This window comes from Stenella coeruleoalba (genome assembly GCF_951394435.1).
Source record: "Stenella coeruleoalba genome assembly, chromosome: 7".
Classification (NCBI taxonomy): domain Eukaryota; kingdom Metazoa; phylum Chordata; class Mammalia; order Artiodactyla; family Delphinidae; genus Stenella; species Stenella coeruleoalba.
The window spans coordinates 17,656,290-17,677,449 of NC_137153.1; the positions used below are offsets into that span (position 1 = coordinate 17,656,290).

The 21,160-nt window shown below is 38.7% G+C and overlaps 1 protein-coding gene across 5 annotated transcripts in view; it reads left to right on the top strand.

Annotated features, from left to right (window-relative positions):
* KIF13B (kinesin family member 13B) overlaps positions 1-21,160 on the top strand; it is a 187,433-nt gene that overhangs the window by 149,840 nt on the left and 16,433 nt on the right. For all 5 annotated transcript variants that reach the window (XM_079925899.1, XM_079925896.1, XM_079925897.1 and 2 more), the window contains 2 exons: positions 2,165-2,276; positions 9,568-9,701. In XM_079925899.1, coding sequence (XP_079782025.1) covers positions 2,165-2,276; positions 9,568-9,701 — 246 coding nt within the window. The remainder of the gene's footprint in view (positions 1-2,164; positions 2,277-9,567; positions 9,702-21,160) is intronic.

The following is a 21,160-nucleotide window of genomic DNA, read 5'->3' on the forward strand; positions in this document are numbered from 1 at the left end:
GTCACTGGGCCACACCAAATGGCTGAGGTGCTGACTCCAAATCTGCTGCTTAGTTTTCCTAAGGGACAGAGTCCCACTATGTCAGCTGCCAAACCAGGAAGAAAAATGTAAAGTATGAAAACAGATTTATTCTGAAATTAAGTATGTTGTCTTCAGAACAACCTTGCATGAGCTTAAACCCTGTAAAGAAAGCGTGAGACTTTTCTTCCTCTGAGCTCAGTAGAGTGTTGACTTCATTGTCCCGTCACCTGATGGTGACGTCCCAGAGTACACAAAGCTGCAGCTTCCCAGACAGATAATTAAATTTAAATGCAAAAAAGTTAATGAAACATTAAAGTATGTAAATCAGTGTGTGATTCATAGTAACACAAATGCTCCTACAGTGACATGTTCATAGTTCATTTCCCTCATCATCTCTTCATGTCTCTCTTGCTTCCTAGCTTCCTACTGTTGAGCATCATACCATGCGTTAAAATATCAAGTGCTGAGAGAGTTCCTGGGGAAAATGGGCTTCTGTAAGATAAACAGGATCCAGATCACTTAGGGCTTATCGATTTTATGATCAGTACTTAGGTTGCTGCTAAAAGCAGATAGGTTTCCAGTACATGTTGGCAACCTAAGAGGGCTTTCTTCCCCCATCCACCTTCAGGAGCAGCAAAGAACTTACTTTGCAGGTGATTACTAATGAAGACTCAAGTTGATCGTCAGGGTCACTCTTCTGTGGAGTACTGGCTTAAACTAATATAAAATACCATTTTTTAAACTCTGGTGAAAAAGAAGTCAGAGTGATTATCAGAAGACCAAAAGAGAACGTACAGCATTTAAAAGAGTTATGTCTCATCTTCATTACTGGTTTTTATACTGGTAGTATGGGTTGGGGTTTATTTCTTTACCAGATGGGACTGATGTTCAGAGTGTTTTGGTGCTGTCACCATTTTTATGGCTCAAGCTCTAGACAGGTAAACTAATCCATCAGCTGGTAGGCATTGTTTTTGTATTATGCAGTGAAATCTCTTTAATGGGAATTTACAAGACAAATTGAAAGTACAGTCAGACTTGTTAATTCGGAGACTACCATTATTGGCACCTTGTGACTACTTGGTTTAGGCTTAACTGCAACTCATCTTTAATATCTGTTAAAAAAAATGAATGGCTTGGTAATATGCTGTTCTAGAGTTTTTACTTTCATGAATGGTATGTGACGGAGGAGAAGATGCCTGACTGTACTAGAGTTGTTCCTAGGCTTCCGTCGAGAATCTGAAGTGAAAGAGGGTATCTTGAGGCACAAGAGCAGAGAGGGCCTAAGGAGCAGAGCGGAAGGGAGGATTTCAAGAGGAATGTCTTACTAAATCCCTGTTTTGTGAGAAGCAGCATGATATAGGAGAAAGATTATTAGGAGGCTGTAAATTGTAGTAAGCAGTAAAGCAAGGTTTATTTAGTTCATGTGATTTTGTCAATGACATTGCATCATCTCACAGATTGACCAAGTCCTCAAGTCTAGGGGACGCAAAGAAGGTAAGTCTCTACCTTCAACAGCTGCTGTGAGGGAGGAAGGTGCACCGTCGCTGGCACAGGTCTTTGCATTGGCAGACGTGACCACCTTGCCCCGTCCCTAGCCCATCGGGGAGTGAACACCAGTGTTCACAAGTGTGCAGTGGAGCGACTGCAGGTACAGGAAAACCACCGACAGCATGAGAAGTTGCTATTCCTGTACTATACTGTCAACCTTTTGAATTTTGACACCTAAAATTTTTAATAAAATAGAAATGCTTTTTTTAAAAAAACAAAACTTCAGACTGTATCTTTATCCTAGAAGTTCATTCTGCATTTGGCTTCAGTCCTGCCTTAGGCAAGTGTTTAGCCATTTGGACAAAATGGGCAGAAAACATGAACAAACATTTCTCCAATATACAAATATATGAGTGGCCAATAAGCGCATGAAAAGATGCTCAACATCACTAATCATAGGGGATACCCAGACGTGAGGTGGTATTATTAGGGAGAGCAATTCTATAAAGAAGAGGAAGAGTACTTAGGTAATAAGATTTATCATGTCTTATAACAAGAATAAAGCTTTAGTAATGTGTAACAGATTTCTCTTCAGTATCTTTAGATTTTTTTGTTAATTGATACGAATCAAAATTCCTGATTTTGTCCTTAATAGGGCCGGTGGGAAAGTCAACAGGATGTATCGCAAACTGCTGTTTCTAGAGCAACCACTCCGGCTGCCCCATCTCCCCCTGGTTGTCCCCAAAACAACCATTCCCCTGATCCAGGTAAGTTATATTTTCCTTTTTCAATCACTGTCATGAAATTTGAGCATCTTTCAGAAGTAGTTTAAATCAGGATTTCCTACCAGGTAACCACTGTCCTACTAGTTAATGCCTGTCTGAATTTTCCCCTTCCTTATCATAACGTGTTGAGTCCCATTGTTTTGAATGTTGAATTTATCTTGCATTCCTGTGAGAAATACCACTTGATCATGATGTGTTGTCCTTTATATTTGTTTGATTCTGTTTGCTAATATTTTGTTTAGAGTTTTTGCACATATGTTCTATGATGAATATATGTACCTTTTTCATAACATTGTCTTTGTTAGGTTTTGGTATCATGATTACATTGGTTTCATAAAGTGACTTGAGAAAAATTTCCTCATCTTTTTTTCCTGAGTTTATGTGAACTTGGTATTACTACTTCCTTAAATGTTTGACAGGATTCACCAGTGACACTCTCTGGGCCTGGAATTTTCTCTGTGGGAAGATTTTAGATTATGACTTCAATTTCTTTATTATAAAGTTAACTTTTTATATTTCTTTGTAAGTTTTCATAAATTATGTTTTTTAGGGAAATTTCTATTTCACCAAAATTATTAAATTTATTTACATAAATGTTACAGTGTTCCTTTATTGATCATTTAATGTTTATAGGATCTGTTGTTATGTTCATTCTTTTTATTCTAAATAGATAATTTTTGTTTTCTTTCTGTTTTTCTTAAATACTTTTGAAACTGGTTTGTCAGTTTTCTTTAGTCTTCCCACAGAGCCAAATTTGGTTTTATTTTCTGTTTCATTGATTGTTATTTCTTTCTGCATTTCACAAATTTTGGCACGATGTGTTTTTTTATCATTCTGTTCCAGATATTCTAATTTCTCTGATTTATTCTTCGACCCCTGGGTTATTGGGTAGCATATTAATTCATTTTCCTATATCTTGGGGGTGTATTATTATTATTGATTTCTTATTTAATTTCATTATGAGCAGAGAATAGACTCTTCAAAATTTCAATCTTTTTAAATGTTTTGAGACTATATTCTATCTTAGTGAACATTCTATGTGTATTTGAAAAGGTCTATTCTGTTTTGGGCACAGTGTTCTGTATATATCAATTAGGTCAAGTTGGTTGATAACCTTGTTCAAACCTGCTGTATCTTTACTGATTTTTTTCCCCCTCATATTTGTTCTGTCGGTCATTGAGAGAAGGTGTTGAATCTCTAAACAATGATTGTGAAATTGTCTATTTTTTCCTTTAATTATAACAGTTTTTGCATGATTCATTTAGAAACTCTGTTACTGGGTATAACACATTGGAATTGTTATTTTTTGCTGACATAGTTATGTTTCTTATTATGAAATGTCCCTTTAGCTCTCTGGTAATACTCTTACTTTGAAATCTGTCTTGCTTGATATTAGTATAGGCACACGAACTTTCTTTTGCATATTGCTTGCATGGTGTATCTTTGCCTCAGTCTTTAAAATTTTAGCCTGTATTTTTATCTTTAAGAGTGATTATCTTATAGACAGCATATTTAGGTTTAGTGTTTTTTGTTTATCTAGTCTGACAATTTCTGCCTTTTAATTGGCATGTTTAGTTCTTTTACATCTAATATTATTATTGTTTTCTCTGCCATGTTGCTGTTGGTTTCTGTTTGGCCTATTTATTTATTTTTTCCTCTGTAATCTTTTTTGTTTTCTTTTGGGTTAATTGAAAAATATTTTGCAGTATTTTATTTTTTCTTTGGCTTTCTGGTATACCTGTATTTACTTATTAACATCTTTGTTAAAGGAGTCTAGTAGGTATCTTTAATTTTACCACAGTCTACTTAGAATTAATAATTACCACTTCCCACTGCACAAATATAAGAATCTTGCAACAGTGTAATTCCATTTACCTGTTCCCCCACCCCTCTTATTTTGTATTATTGTTGTATCTTTTGCTTTTATAGGTGTTGTGAACCCATTTTACAGTGGTTGTTTTTTTTTTTCTTTTTTTCTTTAAAACAGCTCTTTGTCTTTTAAGGAAATTAAGAAACTATAGATAATCTTTTATATTTTCCTTCATATTTATTATTTCTGTCACTACTCCTTCCTGAAGATCATATATTCATCTGATATTATTTCTCTTTAGCCTGAAGAATATCCTGTATTATTGTGCAGTTTTCCTTGAGAAGATGGGTCTCCCCTTTTGAGAATATCTTTATTTCACTTTTTTCTTCAAAGAATATTTTCACTAGGTAGAGAACTCTGAGTTGATAGCTTGTTTTCTTTTAGCTCTTCAAAGACACTGCATTATCTTTTACACTTCTTTTCTGATGAGAATTCAGCCATCATTTGTGTCACTTTCCCACGACATGTGGTATATCTTTGTTTACGTTGTTTGCTTTCCAATTTTTCTCTTTATTTTTCTTCTTAGCAAGTTGGGCAGTGATGTGCTTAGGTATAGTTTTCTTAGTGTTTATCTTGCTCGGGTTTCACCGATGTTCTTGGGTCTATACATTGAGATTTTTCGAACAGTTTTGGGAAATGTTCAACTATTAGTTAATTACATTTTTCCCCTGCCCTTTTCTGTCCTTCTGAGAATCTAATTGCACACATGTTGTATTGCTTAATATTGCCCTATGGGTCACAGAAGCTCTATTCTATTTTGATTATAATTTTTCATCTTTTTATCTTATTTTTGTTTCTTCTGATTGGATAACTTCTACTGCCATTTCTAGTTTTTTATTAAGCACATCCAAGAATTTTTAAATTACAGTTATTCTTTTTAGCTTTAGAATATCCATTTGCTGCTTTTTTTAAATAGTTTTAATTTCTCTGCTGATATTTCTTTCATACCTGTATATTTGTTAAGACCATATCTTTTTTTACATCCTTGGACCTGTGTATAAAAACTGCTTTTAAACTTCTTACCTGCTAACTCCAGCATCATGACCAATCCCCTAGTCTTTTTCTGACTGCTTTTTTCTAGTCTATGGGTCATATTTAATGAGTTTTGACAAGTTTATTTACTCATGTAACTTACACCCCAGTCGAGCTCTAGAAGATTTATGTGACTCCAGTTACTCCCCACAGTGCATCAGTGTTCTGATTTCAGATTAGTTTTGCCCGTTCTACAGTTTCATTTAAATGGAATCATATAGTATGTGCTCTTTTTGTGTTGGGCTTCTTTTGCTCAGCATATCTGTTCAAGTCATCCATACTGTTGCATGTATCAGTAATTTATTCTTTTTTATTGCTGAGAGATATTTCACTCTCACAGTGGAATTTATCAGTTTTTAACCAGTTCTCCTGTTTATGGACATTTGGTTTTTTTGCAGTTTTTGGCTACTGTGACTAAAGCTTGTTCTTGTATAGGTCTTTTTGTAACATTTCTGTTGAGTAAATACCTAGGGTGAAATTACTTGGTCATAGACTACTACCTTGTTTAAAAATTCTGTAAATTAAAGAAAAAGATTCTAATCAGTGTTTACTTGATTTGCATATTTACCACTTTGCTCTGCTCATCATTGCTTCCTGCTCATTCCATGCTTCTGAGTTTAGTTTCTTTTTTAGTGACTATGTATCCATCATTAGCGCTTTTAGCAATCATCTTTTTTTTTAGTGACAAACTGTTTCTTTTGTATGTTAAAGTTTTTATTTTGCTCTCACTTTGAAGAATCCTTTTACTATGGAAAATATCAGACGAAGTAGAAAGAGAATCATGGTGTGCCCTCCAGTGCCCCATGCTGATTTCAGAACGATCAGTGCATCACCAGGCTTACTTATCTGTGCTCCCACTACGTCCCCACACCCTCTCAGAATGACTTTAAAGCAAATCTCAGATATTATCTCATCTGTAAATACTTGTACATGTATTTCTAAAGTAATACCCACAGTAACATTTCATTCCTAAGAAAAATGAAAAATAATTCCAAAATATCATTAAACATCTAGTCAGTGTTCAGATTTCCCCAGTTGGATCAAGAATATCTCTTAGTCATTTTGAATGAAAATCCAAGTAAGGTTCACACATTGTGATTAGTTGATACGTGTCTTAAGTCTGTTTAGTCTATCTGCTCTTCATCTTTTTTCCCTGTTGCCTTGTGTCTGTTGAAGAGACCAGGTTTTGTACATAGACTCTGTACATTTTTACTTTTACTGGTGACATCCTCACCAGGTTATTTAAACATGACTCTCTGTCCCATGTATTTCCTGTAAATTGGTGATTAGATCCACAGCCTTGGTCAGATTCAGGCTAATTTGAGGGAGGGACGGAAGGTAGGGTAAATGAATGGGTAGTTTTATGTACTTCCCTTAGGAGACACATCATGTCTGATTATCTCTTTTTCTGTGATAGATGCAACCTTTAGTTGATTATTGGCTAGATATTTAATTAGAGGTCATCCTCACTCTAGAATGTTAGTTTAACTGCATATAAAACTTTAGATTATTCCTAATTTTTTTCTTAGCATTTAGATGATTATATCTTCTACCTCTTTATTCATCTTAAACTTTTTGTTTGTCTCTTCTTTTTTTTTTTTTGGTGGCCATGCTGCGAGGCTTGCAGGATCCTTGTTCCCTGACCAGGGATTGAACCCTGGGGCCCTTAGCAGTGAAAGCATGGAGTCCTAACCAATGGACTGCCAGGGAATTCCCTTGTCTCCTCTTTTTTGTTGCTCTCATCCCTATTTTTGCTTTTGACCTGTCTCTTGGCAAATAGCTTTCTCTTTGCTGTATTTTTTTAAATGACTGAGCTCATGATTACAGAATATCCTTCTGTAACTTTTCCTAGTTTACTTAGAGTTAATAGTCCTTTATGGAAAAGGTAAAACCTTAACCGTACAGGTCCGTGCACCATCTGTATTGCCAATGAACTTGCATCATCTTGGTCCAGCGTGGAGTAGAGGTGGGGATGGTCATGTGCTTCTCTTCAGGCAGCCTCATATACAGATGCCTCAAGTTGACTGGCTTCTTCTTTTTAAAGCGTTAATTAGGGTACAGTTTTCAAGTCACATATGACTTGAATTCGTTTTTCTTGAAAATTTAGTCTTATTCGCTAAGAATAAAGAATTACAAAGAATAAAGCATTAATAAGTCTCCTAATATCATAGGCGTTATCTGCACGTCTGACCCCAGCCTTTGGTAATTAAGAGCAGGTAAGAACAGGGTTGGTTCAGGGCACTTGTCCCTCTCTTGTGAAAACAACTCAAACACCACTGTCTTCCTGAAAGGTCAGTTTCATCATCTTCATTCAGTAAACAGCATGAAAAGTTAAAGTAGAATAAGATATGGTCCCTGACTTTAAAGAGGTTAAAGTCTGGATGGAGAGCTGTACGAGTGTGTCATTGGCTATGTGATTTAAAAATGAAAAGCCCCATTTTATTCTCGGGCAGAAGTTATTGGGTTGGTCAAAAGGTTCATTTGGTTTTTTTTCTGTAACGTGGTTCTAGTAGCAGTTAGTTGTCTTTAACTTCATTCGAAACAGTTTTGTTAGATTGTATTGTGACAGCTGTCATATCAGCGTGCATTTAAAAAAAGGCTTATCCAAATTGGCGAATTTCTGTGTAGCCATTTTAATATTGAAGATGGAAGAAAAAAAGCAACATTTTCGGCATATTATGCTTTATTATTTCAAGAAAGGTAAAAACGCAACTGAAACGCAAAAACAGATTTGTGCAGTGTATGGAGAAGGTGCTGTGACTGATCGAACACGTCAAAAGTGGTCTGTGAAGTTTCTTGCTGGAGGTTTCTCGCTGGACGATGCTCCACGGTCGGGTAGACCAGTTGAAGTGGATAGCGATCAAATTGAGACATTAATTGAGAACAATCAACGTTATACCACCTGGGAGATAGCCGACATACTCAAAATATCCAAATCAAGGTTGAAAGTCATTCGCATCAGCTTGGTTATGTTAATTGCTTTGATGTTTGGGTTCTATGTAAGTTAAGCAGGGGGGAAAAAGCCCTTCTTGACCGTATTTCCACATGCGATTCTCTACTTAAAAGTACTGAAAACGTTCTGTTTTTAAAACAAATTGTGACAGGCGAAGAAAAGTGGATACTTTACAATAATGTGGCACGGAAGAGATTGTGGGGCAAGTGAAATAAACCACCGCCAAACACACCAAAGGCTGGTTTTCATCCAGAGAAGGTGATGTTGTGTATATGGTGGGATTGGAAGGGAGTCCTCTATTATGAGCTCCTTCCAGAAAACCAAACGATTAATTCTAACAAATACTGCTCCCAGTTAGACCAACTGAAAGCAGCACTCGATGAAAAGCATCAGAATTAATCAACAGAAAATGCATAATCTTCCTTCAGGATAATGCAAGACTGCATGTTTCTTTGATGACCGGGCAAAAACTGTTACAGCTTGGCTGGGAAGTTCTGATTCATCTGCTATATTTACCAGACATTGCACCTTTGGATTTCCATTTATTTTGGTCTTTACAAAATTCTCTTAATGGAGAAAATTTCAGTTCCCTGGAAGAATGTAAAAGGCATCTTGAACAGTTCTTTGCTTAAAAAGATAAAAAGTTTTGGGGGCTTCCCTGGTGGTGCAGTGGTTAAGAATCTGCCTGCCAATGCAGGAGACACAGGTTCGAGCCCTGGTCCAGGAAGATCCCACATGCCACGGAGCAACTAAGCCCGTGCGCTACAACTACTGAGCCTGCGAGCCACAATTGCTGAAGCCTGTGCGCCTAGATCCCGTGCTCTGCAACAAGAGAAGCCACCGCAGTGAGAAGCCTGCGCACCGCAACGAAGAGTAGCCTCTGCTCTCTGCAAATAGAGAAAAGCCCACGCGTAGCAACGAAGACCCAACACAGCCAAAAATAAATACAAAAAAAAAGTTTTGGGAAGACGGAATTATGAAGTTGCCTGAAAAATGGCAGAAGGTAGGGGAACAAAAGGGTGAATACATTGTTTGATAAAGTTCTTGGTGAAAATGAAAAATGTGTCTTTTATTTTTACTTAAAAACCGAAAGCACTTTTTGGCCAACCCAATAGTACTTGACCAGTTAGTGACAAGGCCTGGGGTTGGATTACCCTTCACATTTAATAGGCACGATGGATATTAGAGCATTTTAGAAGTACCCCAATTGCTGCTATTTAATTGGAAAAGGAAACACCATTGTGTTTGAGGGTAACTATAATAAGAGCATGTCTTTTAATATTAATTTTTTTAAGGATACGTTTTTTGATTTATATTGTTAGATTTGCTTACAAAGGATATGTGGCCAATTTACAGTAAGGAAGATGTCTCTGTAATTGTTTTTGCCTTATCTCTTTTCCTTTCAATATTTTTGGCAGGACTGAGTAACCTAGCAGCCTCCTACTTGAGTCCAGTAAGATCCTTCGTGCCGCAGATGCCGAAGCTGCTGAAGTCTCTCTTCCCCGTCCGCGACGAGAAAAGGGGCAAACAGCCATCTCCCCTCACACATCAGGTAAAAGCGTCACGAAGGCAACAGTGCCCGTGCTCCTAATAGGTTGCTGGCGCAGTGATGCTCTGCGCTGCGCTGAAGCTGGAAGGAGAGGGTACCAGCACTGGGGGCGTCAGAGCTGGGCTTTCAGACCTGGTAAAAGCTCTGATAATTTCTCTTCCACTCTCGTCGGAGATAACAGAGCTGTTTAAACGCAGTGACGCTCTCAATCCTTTCTGCTTTTAAAAAATGCCAAGTACTCTACTAACGTGATTTATGGTCATATCACTTAGAGCAACAATAGTGAAATTTATGAAGTGCACTTAGTGTTGTTTGTGTATTGCCAAACAGAAAATGTAATTCTATTTTTAATTCTTGATTTCGTTTCTTATTTCACACAATTTTACATCATCCCTGTCCTTGCTGCTCAACCTCTTTTTTCCTCTACTCTGGTTTACCTGTTCTTTCACTGAAATATTAAAAGTGATAACGTGTCTTATTTCCCCTTTTTATTAAAACTCTCTACCGGGCCTTAGAGGACGTTTTAGAGAAGATGTTAAAGGGTTTTCCAAATAATCAGGAAGCTGCTCTTGTGTGATGGTGCCTGGGAAGGCTGTTGGAAATGCAATTTTTAGCCTCATATAGGTGTGAATTCAGCAGAAAATGATAAATGAGGATTTATTTATACTCATTCAAAAACACATACAGTGCATGTTCAGTTGTTGAAATAGTTCTTTTGACATCAGCTTCTCCACATTCACTTAAACATTCAAGTGGCAGAAATGCAGGTGAGTCTCCTTGCCTGAGACCTTAACTATTTAAAAGACTTTTCTAAGTTTACAAGTGCATTTTCAAGGGGGATGGTATTAGTTTTGTAAGGTTGCTATGCAAATACATAATTTTTTCATTCTAGGATTATATGAGCATATATATCAGCATAGATGCACACATACTGTATGAAAAAAATTAAACATCGAGATTTTTGGAAATGTTTAAATTTAACCGGGCACTAACGGGTGCTTGACAGTTACCAAAATGAATCTGAGATGGCGAGAGCTTAAAAGAAATAGCAAGCCTAATATTTGGTGGGGGTGAGGGTAGGCAAAACAGATTTTGCCACGGGTTCGTCATAGCATACGTTATTCTGTTCTAAACTGCTACATCATTGTTTCACAAAGTATGATTCATTTACTGTTTGTGCCAGAATTTCCATGGTAGCTTTTTAAAAAGGTAACTTTAAAAAAATACAGCCGGACCTTAAAAAAATGTAACTCATACCTCACCTTGGGACATCTAATAATCTGCATTTATAAGCACCTAAGGTGATTCTTATTCACATTAAAGTTTGATATCCACTGTTTTTCAATTGCTGTTTGGTGAAGACAGAGTTAACATAAGTTAAAGGAAATTGGAACAGTATTAGAAGTCATTGAATCAGACTACCATTGTTACAATTATCAGCGACTTTAAGCTTTTGATGTAGCAAGTCAAATCACCTGCTACCGTAAGAAGTTACTTTTACTGTTTTGCCAGTGAGTGATTGGTCCCTTTGGATATGAGAGGAACAGCAGTGGTTTAGAAAGAAATCTAGTGATTGGTGGATAATCGCAATTTGTAATGTCCAGTTTAAGAGAGGTAATCTTGAAATATTTTGAAGATATCTTAAGAATATTTGTTCATTCAGTTTACTTTTTTTGAGCATATATGAGCAAAGATGTTACAAAAAGAGCCCCCAGGTGCTGCATAGTTCATAAATAAATGAGAATGTCAATACAAAAGTGGCCTTAACAAAGATGCTCAATGGTGGAGCTAAACTGTTCCATTTGGTTGGTGAAATCCCCACTCCCTTGAAGGACCGTTTCTCAAGGTCACCAGAGCTCTATCTTGCCTGCACTTCTCAGTCCTCATCGTGGACTCGACAATCGTGCAGGAAACATTTGTGTCTCTGGGCTTTAGCGCTTAGCGCTGAGTTTGCCTGGCTTCCCTTCTGTTGGCTGCTCAGTCTTTCTCAGTTGCCTTTTCTGGGACCCTTTATTCCAACAAGCCGCTGATATTCAGGTGTTCCAGAGCTCCCTCCCAGGTAATCTCATCCAGCTCTGTGGCTTTTAACTCTTTATGCATTGACAATGCTCACATTTCTATCTCCAGCCCAGGCTTTGCCCCTGAGCGCTGGCCTCATGGAGCTAACCACCTGTTCAGCTTTTCCACTTACAAATCCATTAGACATTCACATTTTACAAGTTCAAAGCATTACTCCTGGTTTCAGCTCCCAAGTCTGTCTACTCCCAGCACAGAAAATACTTACAAAATACATGCCCATCTCAGCATGTATAGCACAAATGTCCACCTAGTTGCTTCACCTCATAAATAATCCATCAGTAAAATTTTGTGGGTACCACTTTCAGTCCGGTGACTTCTCGCCATCTCCATTTCTCATCACTCATCCATGCCATCGTCTCTTGCCTTGACTATGCAGCAGCCTATCAATTGGTCTAACTGACGCTTTTTGCCTCACACAGTCCTGTCATTCACAGAGAAGCCAGGGTGAGCTCCCAAGGCCTTACATTAGTTCATGGCTTGAAACCTTCCACTGCTTCTCTTTGAATAAAATCTATTCCTTACTGTGGTTTACAGTGGCCTATGTGATCTAGCCTCCTGACTTTTAATCTTTTATTCCCTTTATTTTTTATTTATTTAATTATTTATTTATTTTTGGCTGTGTTGGGTCTTCGTTGCTGCGCGCAGGCTTTCTCTAGTTGCTGCGCGCAGGCTTTCTCTAGTTGCAGTGCGCGGGCTTCTCGTTGTGGTGGCTTCTCGTTGCGGAGCACGGGCTCTAGGTGCGTGGACTTCAGTAGTTGTGGCACGTGGGCTTCAGTAGTTGTGGTTCATGGGCTCTAGAGCACAGGCTCAGTAGTTGTGGCGAATGGGCTTAGTTGCTCCGCGACATGTGGGATCTTCCCGGACCAGGGCTCGAACCCGTGTCCCGTGCATTGGCAGGTGGATTCTTAACCACTGCACCACCAGGGAAGTCCCTATTCCCTTCATTTTATTCTTTGTTCACCATGCTAAGCCATATTGGCCTTTTCGTTGTTATTGTTTGTCGCATGAACCATGAAGCTCCTTTTGGTCTCAAGAGTTTTGCACTTGCTTTTCCTTCTACTTGGACTGCTCTCTCCCAAAGTCTTTGCGTGGCTACTAGGTCTCTAGTAGACTTGTCTGCTAATAGCATGGTCAAGAAAGACCACTCTAAGTAAATACGTTTGAGTTTAGAGTGGCCTGAACCAACCAAACTAAAACAATAGCATCTACCATACATATTACAGTGTACTCCCATATTTAATCTTTTCATTGGGAGTCATTGTTATGTTTATATGCTTATCGGTTATCTCCACTCTAGAGTGTAATTCTTCAGGGCAGGGGCATAGTCAATGGAAAATATATGTTGGTTGACCATTGACATTTGTACAGCTTGTAATGTTAGATAGTTTGCATGTACCAGGTGTCATCCAGTGGTGTAAAGGACTGTGGTTATAGTTCGGAGGTGAGAGAATCACATCTGAGTGGGAATTTGAGATATCGAGACATATTTATGAAGTTTCTTTCCTAGATTAATGCAGGTTCCACTAAAGAACTACTCTTAAAGGAGGGGAAAGCTTGAGCTTATAATTTCGGACTTATTTGATCAAAGATGCTTGTGTTCTCATTTTTACTATCTCTGCTAAAGTTTTAAGAGAAGTAAATTATAATTTAAAATGACAGTATCAATATAGAGGTTTCCCTTACTAGGACCACTTTAAGTATGCTTTAAGTTGCCGTCACCTAAACGATGTTCCATCCTTGAAATTAGGGCACTTGAGCGTTAATGGAATTTCAAAATAACAGCAACAAGAGCAATGCTATATTGGCTAGATTTTTTTAGTGTTTCCCAATTTTTTTATAGTAATCTTCACTCTAATGGCATCCTATTCACTTGGAAATCAGATTTGATACCTGAAAGTTGAGGTTCTTACTTTTTTCCCTCCGTGTGGAACCTCCAAGTCCTCCAGGAAGAAGGTTGTTTTATTTCTACCTAGTCTTTGCCTCTGCTTTTTTCTGCTATTGCCCAGGAGTTAAAGGTTCTGTGCTCCTTTAGGCTTTCTCCAGACCTAATAGCTGAAGACTAGTCAACTATATCTCTTATAATAAATGCCTCATCATTCTTCCGTTGTCTTGCCAGGGTTTTGCTTAAAGTGGGGAGCCCAGAAGTGATACTGTAACCCCTATGCTTGAAAATAGTGCAACTGTCACTGTCCTCTTTTGAATAATGTACTTCTACCAAAGTGGCATATGATTGCACTTTTTTTAAAGGCAAGTATTTTTAGTTCATTGTGCTCTGGTCAATTAACGTTCCCCTTTTTTGTTTGCTTGTTTATTTGCTTACACTCTTGTCAATGCACTTCTCTTTTTATTATTATGTTGTTTAGTTGAAGTATAAAAATACTTAAATAAGGATCTTCAGATTCATTTAGAAAATTTTTCATCTTGATTTTGTTTCAACATTCCTAGGATAGCAAGATATTTTTTGTATAATTATTTAAAAAATACTTCTGTCCTAACTATCATCTGCAAACTTTGAAGGGCATAGTCTGCATTTGAGTCACAAACAAAATATGGAACATTAGGGCGTGAGAGAGAACTCTGTCATATGTGACTAGAGATCTCTCCCCAGGTTACAGAGCGACACACTTCAGCTCTGCATATTCAGTAACTTCCATCTCCAACCCACGTTTCCCCCTCTCCCTAGCAAAGAGATTATGGGAGACTTTGTTAGATGCATTACAGAAATAGAGGGACACCATGCCTTCCTCTGTATCACCAGTCCAGAAAGCCTAGGACAAAATTCATGCTGATGAACGTTCCTAGACCACCCTGCCCACTGCCTGGCTTAGCCATAGCTCTGTGTGAGGTATGTAGTGTAGCGTAAAGAAATACACAAATACCCCGAAGCTTGCTCTCTGTCTTGATTCTGGTTTAAATTGGCTACTACTGCCTTGTTAGTACACTAATTTCAATGGCCCGTATAAATAGTCATTCAATAATCAATACCGGACTAAAAAACTTATATAGGTTTTAGAATGACATCAAAGATAGAACCCAGAAAAATAGAAATCAGTGCACATGCCTAAAAGGAATCTGGATCAATTCTACAGTACAGGAAGGGATAAATATTGGTATTAACATTGCATAAAACTTAGAGACAAAAAATAGATAGTAACCCTGCTTAAGATTTCTTTTTTTTAAAAGTTATTTATTTAAATTTATTTATTTAATTTATTTATTTTTGGCGGCGTTGGGTCTTTGTTGCTGCATGCGGGCTTTCTCTAGTTGCCGTGAGCAGGGGCTGCTCCTAGTTGCAGTGCGTGGGCTTCTCACTGCAGTGGCCTCTCTTGTTGCCGAGCACGGGGTCTAGGTGCACGGGCCTCAGTAGTTGTGGCTTGCGGGCTCTAGAGCACAGGCTCAGTAGTCGTAGCGCACGGGCTTTGTTGCTCCGCGGCATGTGGGATCCTTCCGGACCAGGGCTCGAACCCGTATCCCCTGCATTGGCAGGCGGATTCTTAACCACTGTGCCACCAGGGAAGCCCCTTGTTTAAGATTTCTAATGTGAGATGGCACAACAAACTAAACAGAAACCCCCAAATGGATCAGCAGAGACAGTACGTGGTAACCCAGCAGACTATGGAATAAGACAGGCACACTCTCATTTCTGTCCCCACCCAACTTTCTCTTTTCATCATTTTCAAAGCCATTGCCCTCTCCATTTCCTACCTGACTGTGATGAAAGATCTCAAAACTTCTTCCTTTTTCTGTTTCTGTCCCAAGTTAATTTGGAGACTTAAACTCCTCTGGAAGAGTCACAGTAACAAAGACACTCAGAGCAGCCCACCTAAACACCACACCTGGGTTCTCTCCGGCATCGACAACACTTAGATCATTGCACTTAGTTCTGGGTATGTTACTACTAGACATTCATTGACCAACTGGAATTATTTCAGAGAATAACATCAGAAATGATTTATGAGGAAGGATTAAAGAAGTTATTTATAGCTTGACCAAACAATGACTAAGAGAGCTGACTGTATAAGCATTCAGGGGATATCAACACCAAAGGCAGGGAAGAATTGTGTAAGGATGGTTCCAGGCAAGCAGCAGTAGGAAAGGCACAGAACAACAGAAATGAAGTTAACGAAGAGAATGGTAACAACCGTAAATGAGTACAGTGATTTGTAGATAGCAGGGTACTCTCTAAAAAAAACCCCAGGGCTTTCTGTCACTTCTATTTTGTAAAAGTAAGATTTTGAAAATATAAAAGTATTCCCATTAAGAACCGGGGAATGGAATAGATCCTGTTTCTACCAGTCATTCTTCCCTCTTTTCTTTGCTAGATTAGGTGGAAGAGAGGCAGAAGTTGTGTAATGAAGGAATGATTATTATCAAAAAAGTACTTTTAATCAGAGTGTCCTTGACATTTTCAAACAAGAACATTCAATTCCCTCCCTCATGCAAAGATACAAACACACAACCACAGTGAAAATCTAATGAAAAGATAAATGTTTATTAACTTGTTCTTTGGAGTCAGCAGGTTCTCAGATCAAGATTCTGTTATTTGGGGGGGTGCATACTTCAGCATCTGAAAAGGCTCATGGATCTTTTCTTGTAAGATAGAAGTTAACAGTTTATTCTGAGGAATACAAAAATTTAAAGAAAGAAAATAAAGATTTTAAGAAAGTCATTAAAAACAAAGGTTCTTATATTTTACAGAATCATTTGGCTCGAACATATTCGTAAAGACTTATGTTTGTCATTTTTATGGAGATCTGTTTTTGTTTGTAATCAGTTTCTGTCTGAGTTCCAGAAATGCAAAAGATACAGCACTGAGAGAGGTGGCAGCTGACAAAATTGCTGTCTTTGACCTTCTGATGCAAGTTTAGTAACTAATCTGGAAAATAATGAACTGCAATTAATGAAATCTGTACTCATATTCAAGTGTGTTTCTCAGACAGCACATACAATAATTGAAAGCACTTCCTGCTCTCCAATTAGTTAGATTGAATTAATGTGGCATAATAGCTTTTTTCATATATCTAGAAGATTGTGTTCAGATGAAGCTGTTTATGTACTTCAAACTTAGGTGCTCCAAATGGCATCTTTGGTTCATTTGGGGAATTAAAGAGTTAACGCTCACATTCAATTTCCACCATCAAAAACACAGCCGCATTTCCGGCCTATCTTTATTTTACCGTCTGCCCCTCTTAAGTGTCCTGCGCTTTGCTTATGGCTGCCTTGTCGACTTCAGGGATGTGTGTCTCCGGTTTCAACACAGCTTCCAGTGTGGAAGATGGACAGGGCCTTGAGTAGGGAAAGCAGCGCCCTGCGCATCTCTGGCCTAGTTGAAAAGATGCTTGGCTAGTTCTTCCGGGTTTCATGTCAGCAATTCCTCCATGTATAAAATGGGGGGAAACAAACACAGCTACTGGTTCTTCCCTTGTGCATGAAGATGCTGTTTTAGGCTCTTCATACTTGGGCTCCTCTGATGAAACAAGCCATATAAATGCCTATCCTGGTGTCTTAAGGGTTCATCATCTTAACTAACTAAAATAAGAAAAGGTATCTATACTTTGTTTTCTAGCCTTGAGTTTTCCTTAATTATTCAGGTTATTTTTAAAGGTTATTTCCCCCTGTAGTTTATATTTGGATATGGTATGCTATATTGCTTTTTCTTGAGTTAACAAAGGGAAGTTTGCACAGCCCTTCTGGAGTACAGACTTTTAAAAAAAATTCAAAGTAGGACTTCCCTGGTGGTCCAGTGATTCAGACTCCACGCTCCCAATGCAGGGAGCAAGGGTTTGATCCTTGGTCGAGGAACTAAGATCCCGCATGCCATGCAGCGTGGTCAAAAAAACCCAAGAATTCAAGGCAGGTGATTTCTGTTCAGTTGGTTTGGGGATGTGTTCTTAGGCATTCTTCTTTTTTTTTTTTTTTTAAATTTATTTATTTTTATTTTGGGCTGTGCGCGGGCTTTCTCTAGTTGTGGTGAGTAGGGGCTGCTCTTTGTTGCAGTGCTGGAGCTTCTCACTGCACTGGCTTCTCTTGTTGCGGAGCACGGGCTCTAGGTGCACAGGCTTCGGTAGTTGTGGTGCGCGGCTTCAATAGTTGTGGCACGTGGGCTGTAGAGCGCAGGCTCAGTAGTTGTGGCCGCCGGGCTTAGTTGCTCCGCGGCATGTGGGATCTTCCTGGACCAGGGCTCGAACCCGTGTCCCCTGTATTGGCAGGCGGATTCTTAACCACTGGGCCACCAGGGAAGCCCTAGGCATTCTTACTACTTTACAAAATGAGACTCTTCTCTCTGTTTTCTTTTCCAAAATCATAACATCTTACCATCTATCTTTGCCTCAGAAATGTATGGATATTGACATACTTAGAGACACTAAGTTGACAGGTTGTCTTCAGAATCAGGGTTAGTAGTTGATCTGAAAAATAATGAAAAGAAGGTAGTTTCTGAGGCAGGATACGAGTTGATGGGAGAGACCTCAGTCTGCCAGTCGTTCTTCACAAATGGGCCTTGTATACTTCTGTATGATTCTGGAGACCTGAGGTTGCAACCTTTTTTGGTAAAGAGCCAGATAGTATCATTTTAGGCTTTGCAGGCCAAACAGTGTCTGTCAGAACTAGCTGTAGTTCTGGTCCAAACATTGGGTCTGGTTTTGTTCCAATAAAACTTTATTTATAACCCTGAAATTTGAATTTCATATAATTTTTACATGTCACAAGGTATTCATTTATTTCAACAACTTCAAAATGTAAAAACCATTCTTAGCTTACAGGGCACACCGAGGTGGGGACGGTCTAGATTTGGACCCTGTTTTTAAGTTTTTAGATTGATGGCCATTCTACGTTTCAGGTAAACATCCTTCATCCTTCATGCATGCTTGAGAAACTAAGCGGATGGAGTGAATAGTACATCCTCTTTTTAAAAAATAGAAATCTTTTTCACATAAATACTTAAATAAATTTTAATAATTATCATGCAGAAGTTTAAAAAGTAAACTAGCTAAAACCTAAAAAATAAGGAACAGTCTCTTTCCTGACAACTTCAGAAATATTAGTATTTAAAATTTTCTGTATCTAGGGCCTCAAGTAAGTTGAACTAACACATATATGATAGAGTGAAATAAAAAGTCTGTTTGGATGGGCTTATTCACTTTTATCAACGGATAAAACAATTTACTTCTTGATAGAAGAAGTGGGCCGTTTAGTTGTTTCATGTAATTGAATTAAATAGGAATATCAGATGGTGGACCTTGAGTGCCCATTTCTGAGGAGTAAGAAGGGCCCTGTCTACGTCTGGTGTTGCACACATTGTATCCCTATCTCCTGGCACAACCTTTAGAATATAGTAGGCACCTGGCCCATGTTTTACTTACATCAGGTAGAATTGTTGATTGTTTAAAACTGTGCATATAGTAAGTCTACCTAGAAATACCTTAGAAGACAACACCCGAAATCCCAATGACTAGATTACCTTGGTACTTTAAAAGAGTACTGAGTGCTTGGTGTGCCAGGGATTTTATATGCATCAGCTCAGCACCACTGCTGTCTGATGAAAATAAATGAGCCACATGTGTCATTTAGAATTCTCTAGTAGCCACATTTAAAGTAAAAAGAAACAGGCCAAATTAATTGTGATAAAGTAATTTAGGATTGACATACATACACTACCATGCGCAAAATAGCTAGCTAGTGGGAACCTGCTGTAGAGCACAGGGCGCTCAGCTCGGTGCTCTGTGACCACCTAGAGGGGTGGGATAGCGAGGGTGGGAGGGAGGTCCACGAGGGAGGGGATGTATGTATACGTATAGCTGATTCACTTTGTTGTACGGCAGAAACTAACACGACACTGTAAAGCAATTATACTCCAATAAAAAAAAAAAGTAAAAAGAAACAAGTCAAACTGATTTTAATAAAATAATTTACATAACCCAGTATATTCATAATATCGTCATTTCAACCTGTAATCAGTATAAAAAAACTTACTGAGACAGTCCCATCTTTTTTTCTGTGCAGTCCTTGAAATCAGGTGTGTATTTTACATTTCTAGCACATCTCAATTTAGATACTAAATTTTCCTCGGAAATCTTGATCTGCATTTAGAGTTCATGAAGTTGAAAAAATAGATCCGCATGCCCAAGCCATTCCAAACATACTTAAAGGTGCTTTAAGTTTACATATTATTAGTTAAAATTAAGTAAATCCACTTCCTCAGGCACACCAGCCACATTTCAAGTGCTCAGAAGCCATGTGGCTGGTGGCTGCCATGTTGGACACGCAGAGTTAAAGGGTGATACTAGACACTGAGTTGGACAGAGAGGAAGATGAGACTCAGGTGGGTTAACTAAGGTCAGAGCCTAGGGAGTAGCAGAACTGAGACATATTCAAGAAACAAAACAATGCACAATTGTGATCTGAAGAGATTTCACTGGGTTTGATTAAAAATAGCAAGCGATTGTATTTGTAGAATGAATGACTCTATAAAGTATTTGAAGGAGGAACTAGTCATGCCGTGGAAATACACTGGGTAGGATCTATCCATCTTTGTTTTTTTTGTTCATTTCTTTCTAAAAAAATTATCTCTGGGCAATGAGGGATCATTGACAAAGCAGGAGAGTGACGTGGTCAAATTTGTGTCTCAGAAAGCCCCTCTGACTGCAGTTTGGAAGATGGATTGGAATAGAATGAAACTGGAAGAATCTATTCAAATGTATGTGCATACCTCATGAGGGATTGTAATATTGGTCAGAAAAGTGAACTCACCATCCCATGCTTGACACAGTGACACTTTAATGTCACTGATTGGAAGGAGCATGTGCCAGGTAGGGTAACAGTGTCTCTGGTGAGGACCATCTGGTGGCTACCCGCCATCCTCCCTGGGTGGCATTGCTTAGAGAATTCCTGTGGTCTGGATCACCACCTTCCAGATGTGATCACCCAGCGGTGATCAGGTCTACACAAAGGACTGAGGGATCCATTAGAATGCCAAGTTACTCATTTAAACTAAGAACTATAACTGCCAGGTGGATAAAAGTGCTGGTGTCATCGTGGCCAGCACAGTCTTACCTGGATCCCTCTGGAAAGCCAGAGTGCAGCTCCTAAGGCTGCTCGTGAGCCCAGGCTGGTGCTGGGTTGGGTCCGAGGGCACCCCCTCCGCGGTGGCTGGAGCGCCTGTCCCTGCACCGGCGTGGGGGGGCACTGGCAGCCTCACCACCCTGCCTCTGATTAACATAACCTTTAAACACTTGTTTATATTGGTTAGGCTGTTGCTGATTCTTGATCTTTAGTAATTGTACGCGTCTGATTTTATCTGATGTTTATTACTTTACCAGAACATATTCAGAGATGAGGAAGTATCTTGTTTATGTGCACTGCCCCAGCTCAGTGGTGTTCCTTAT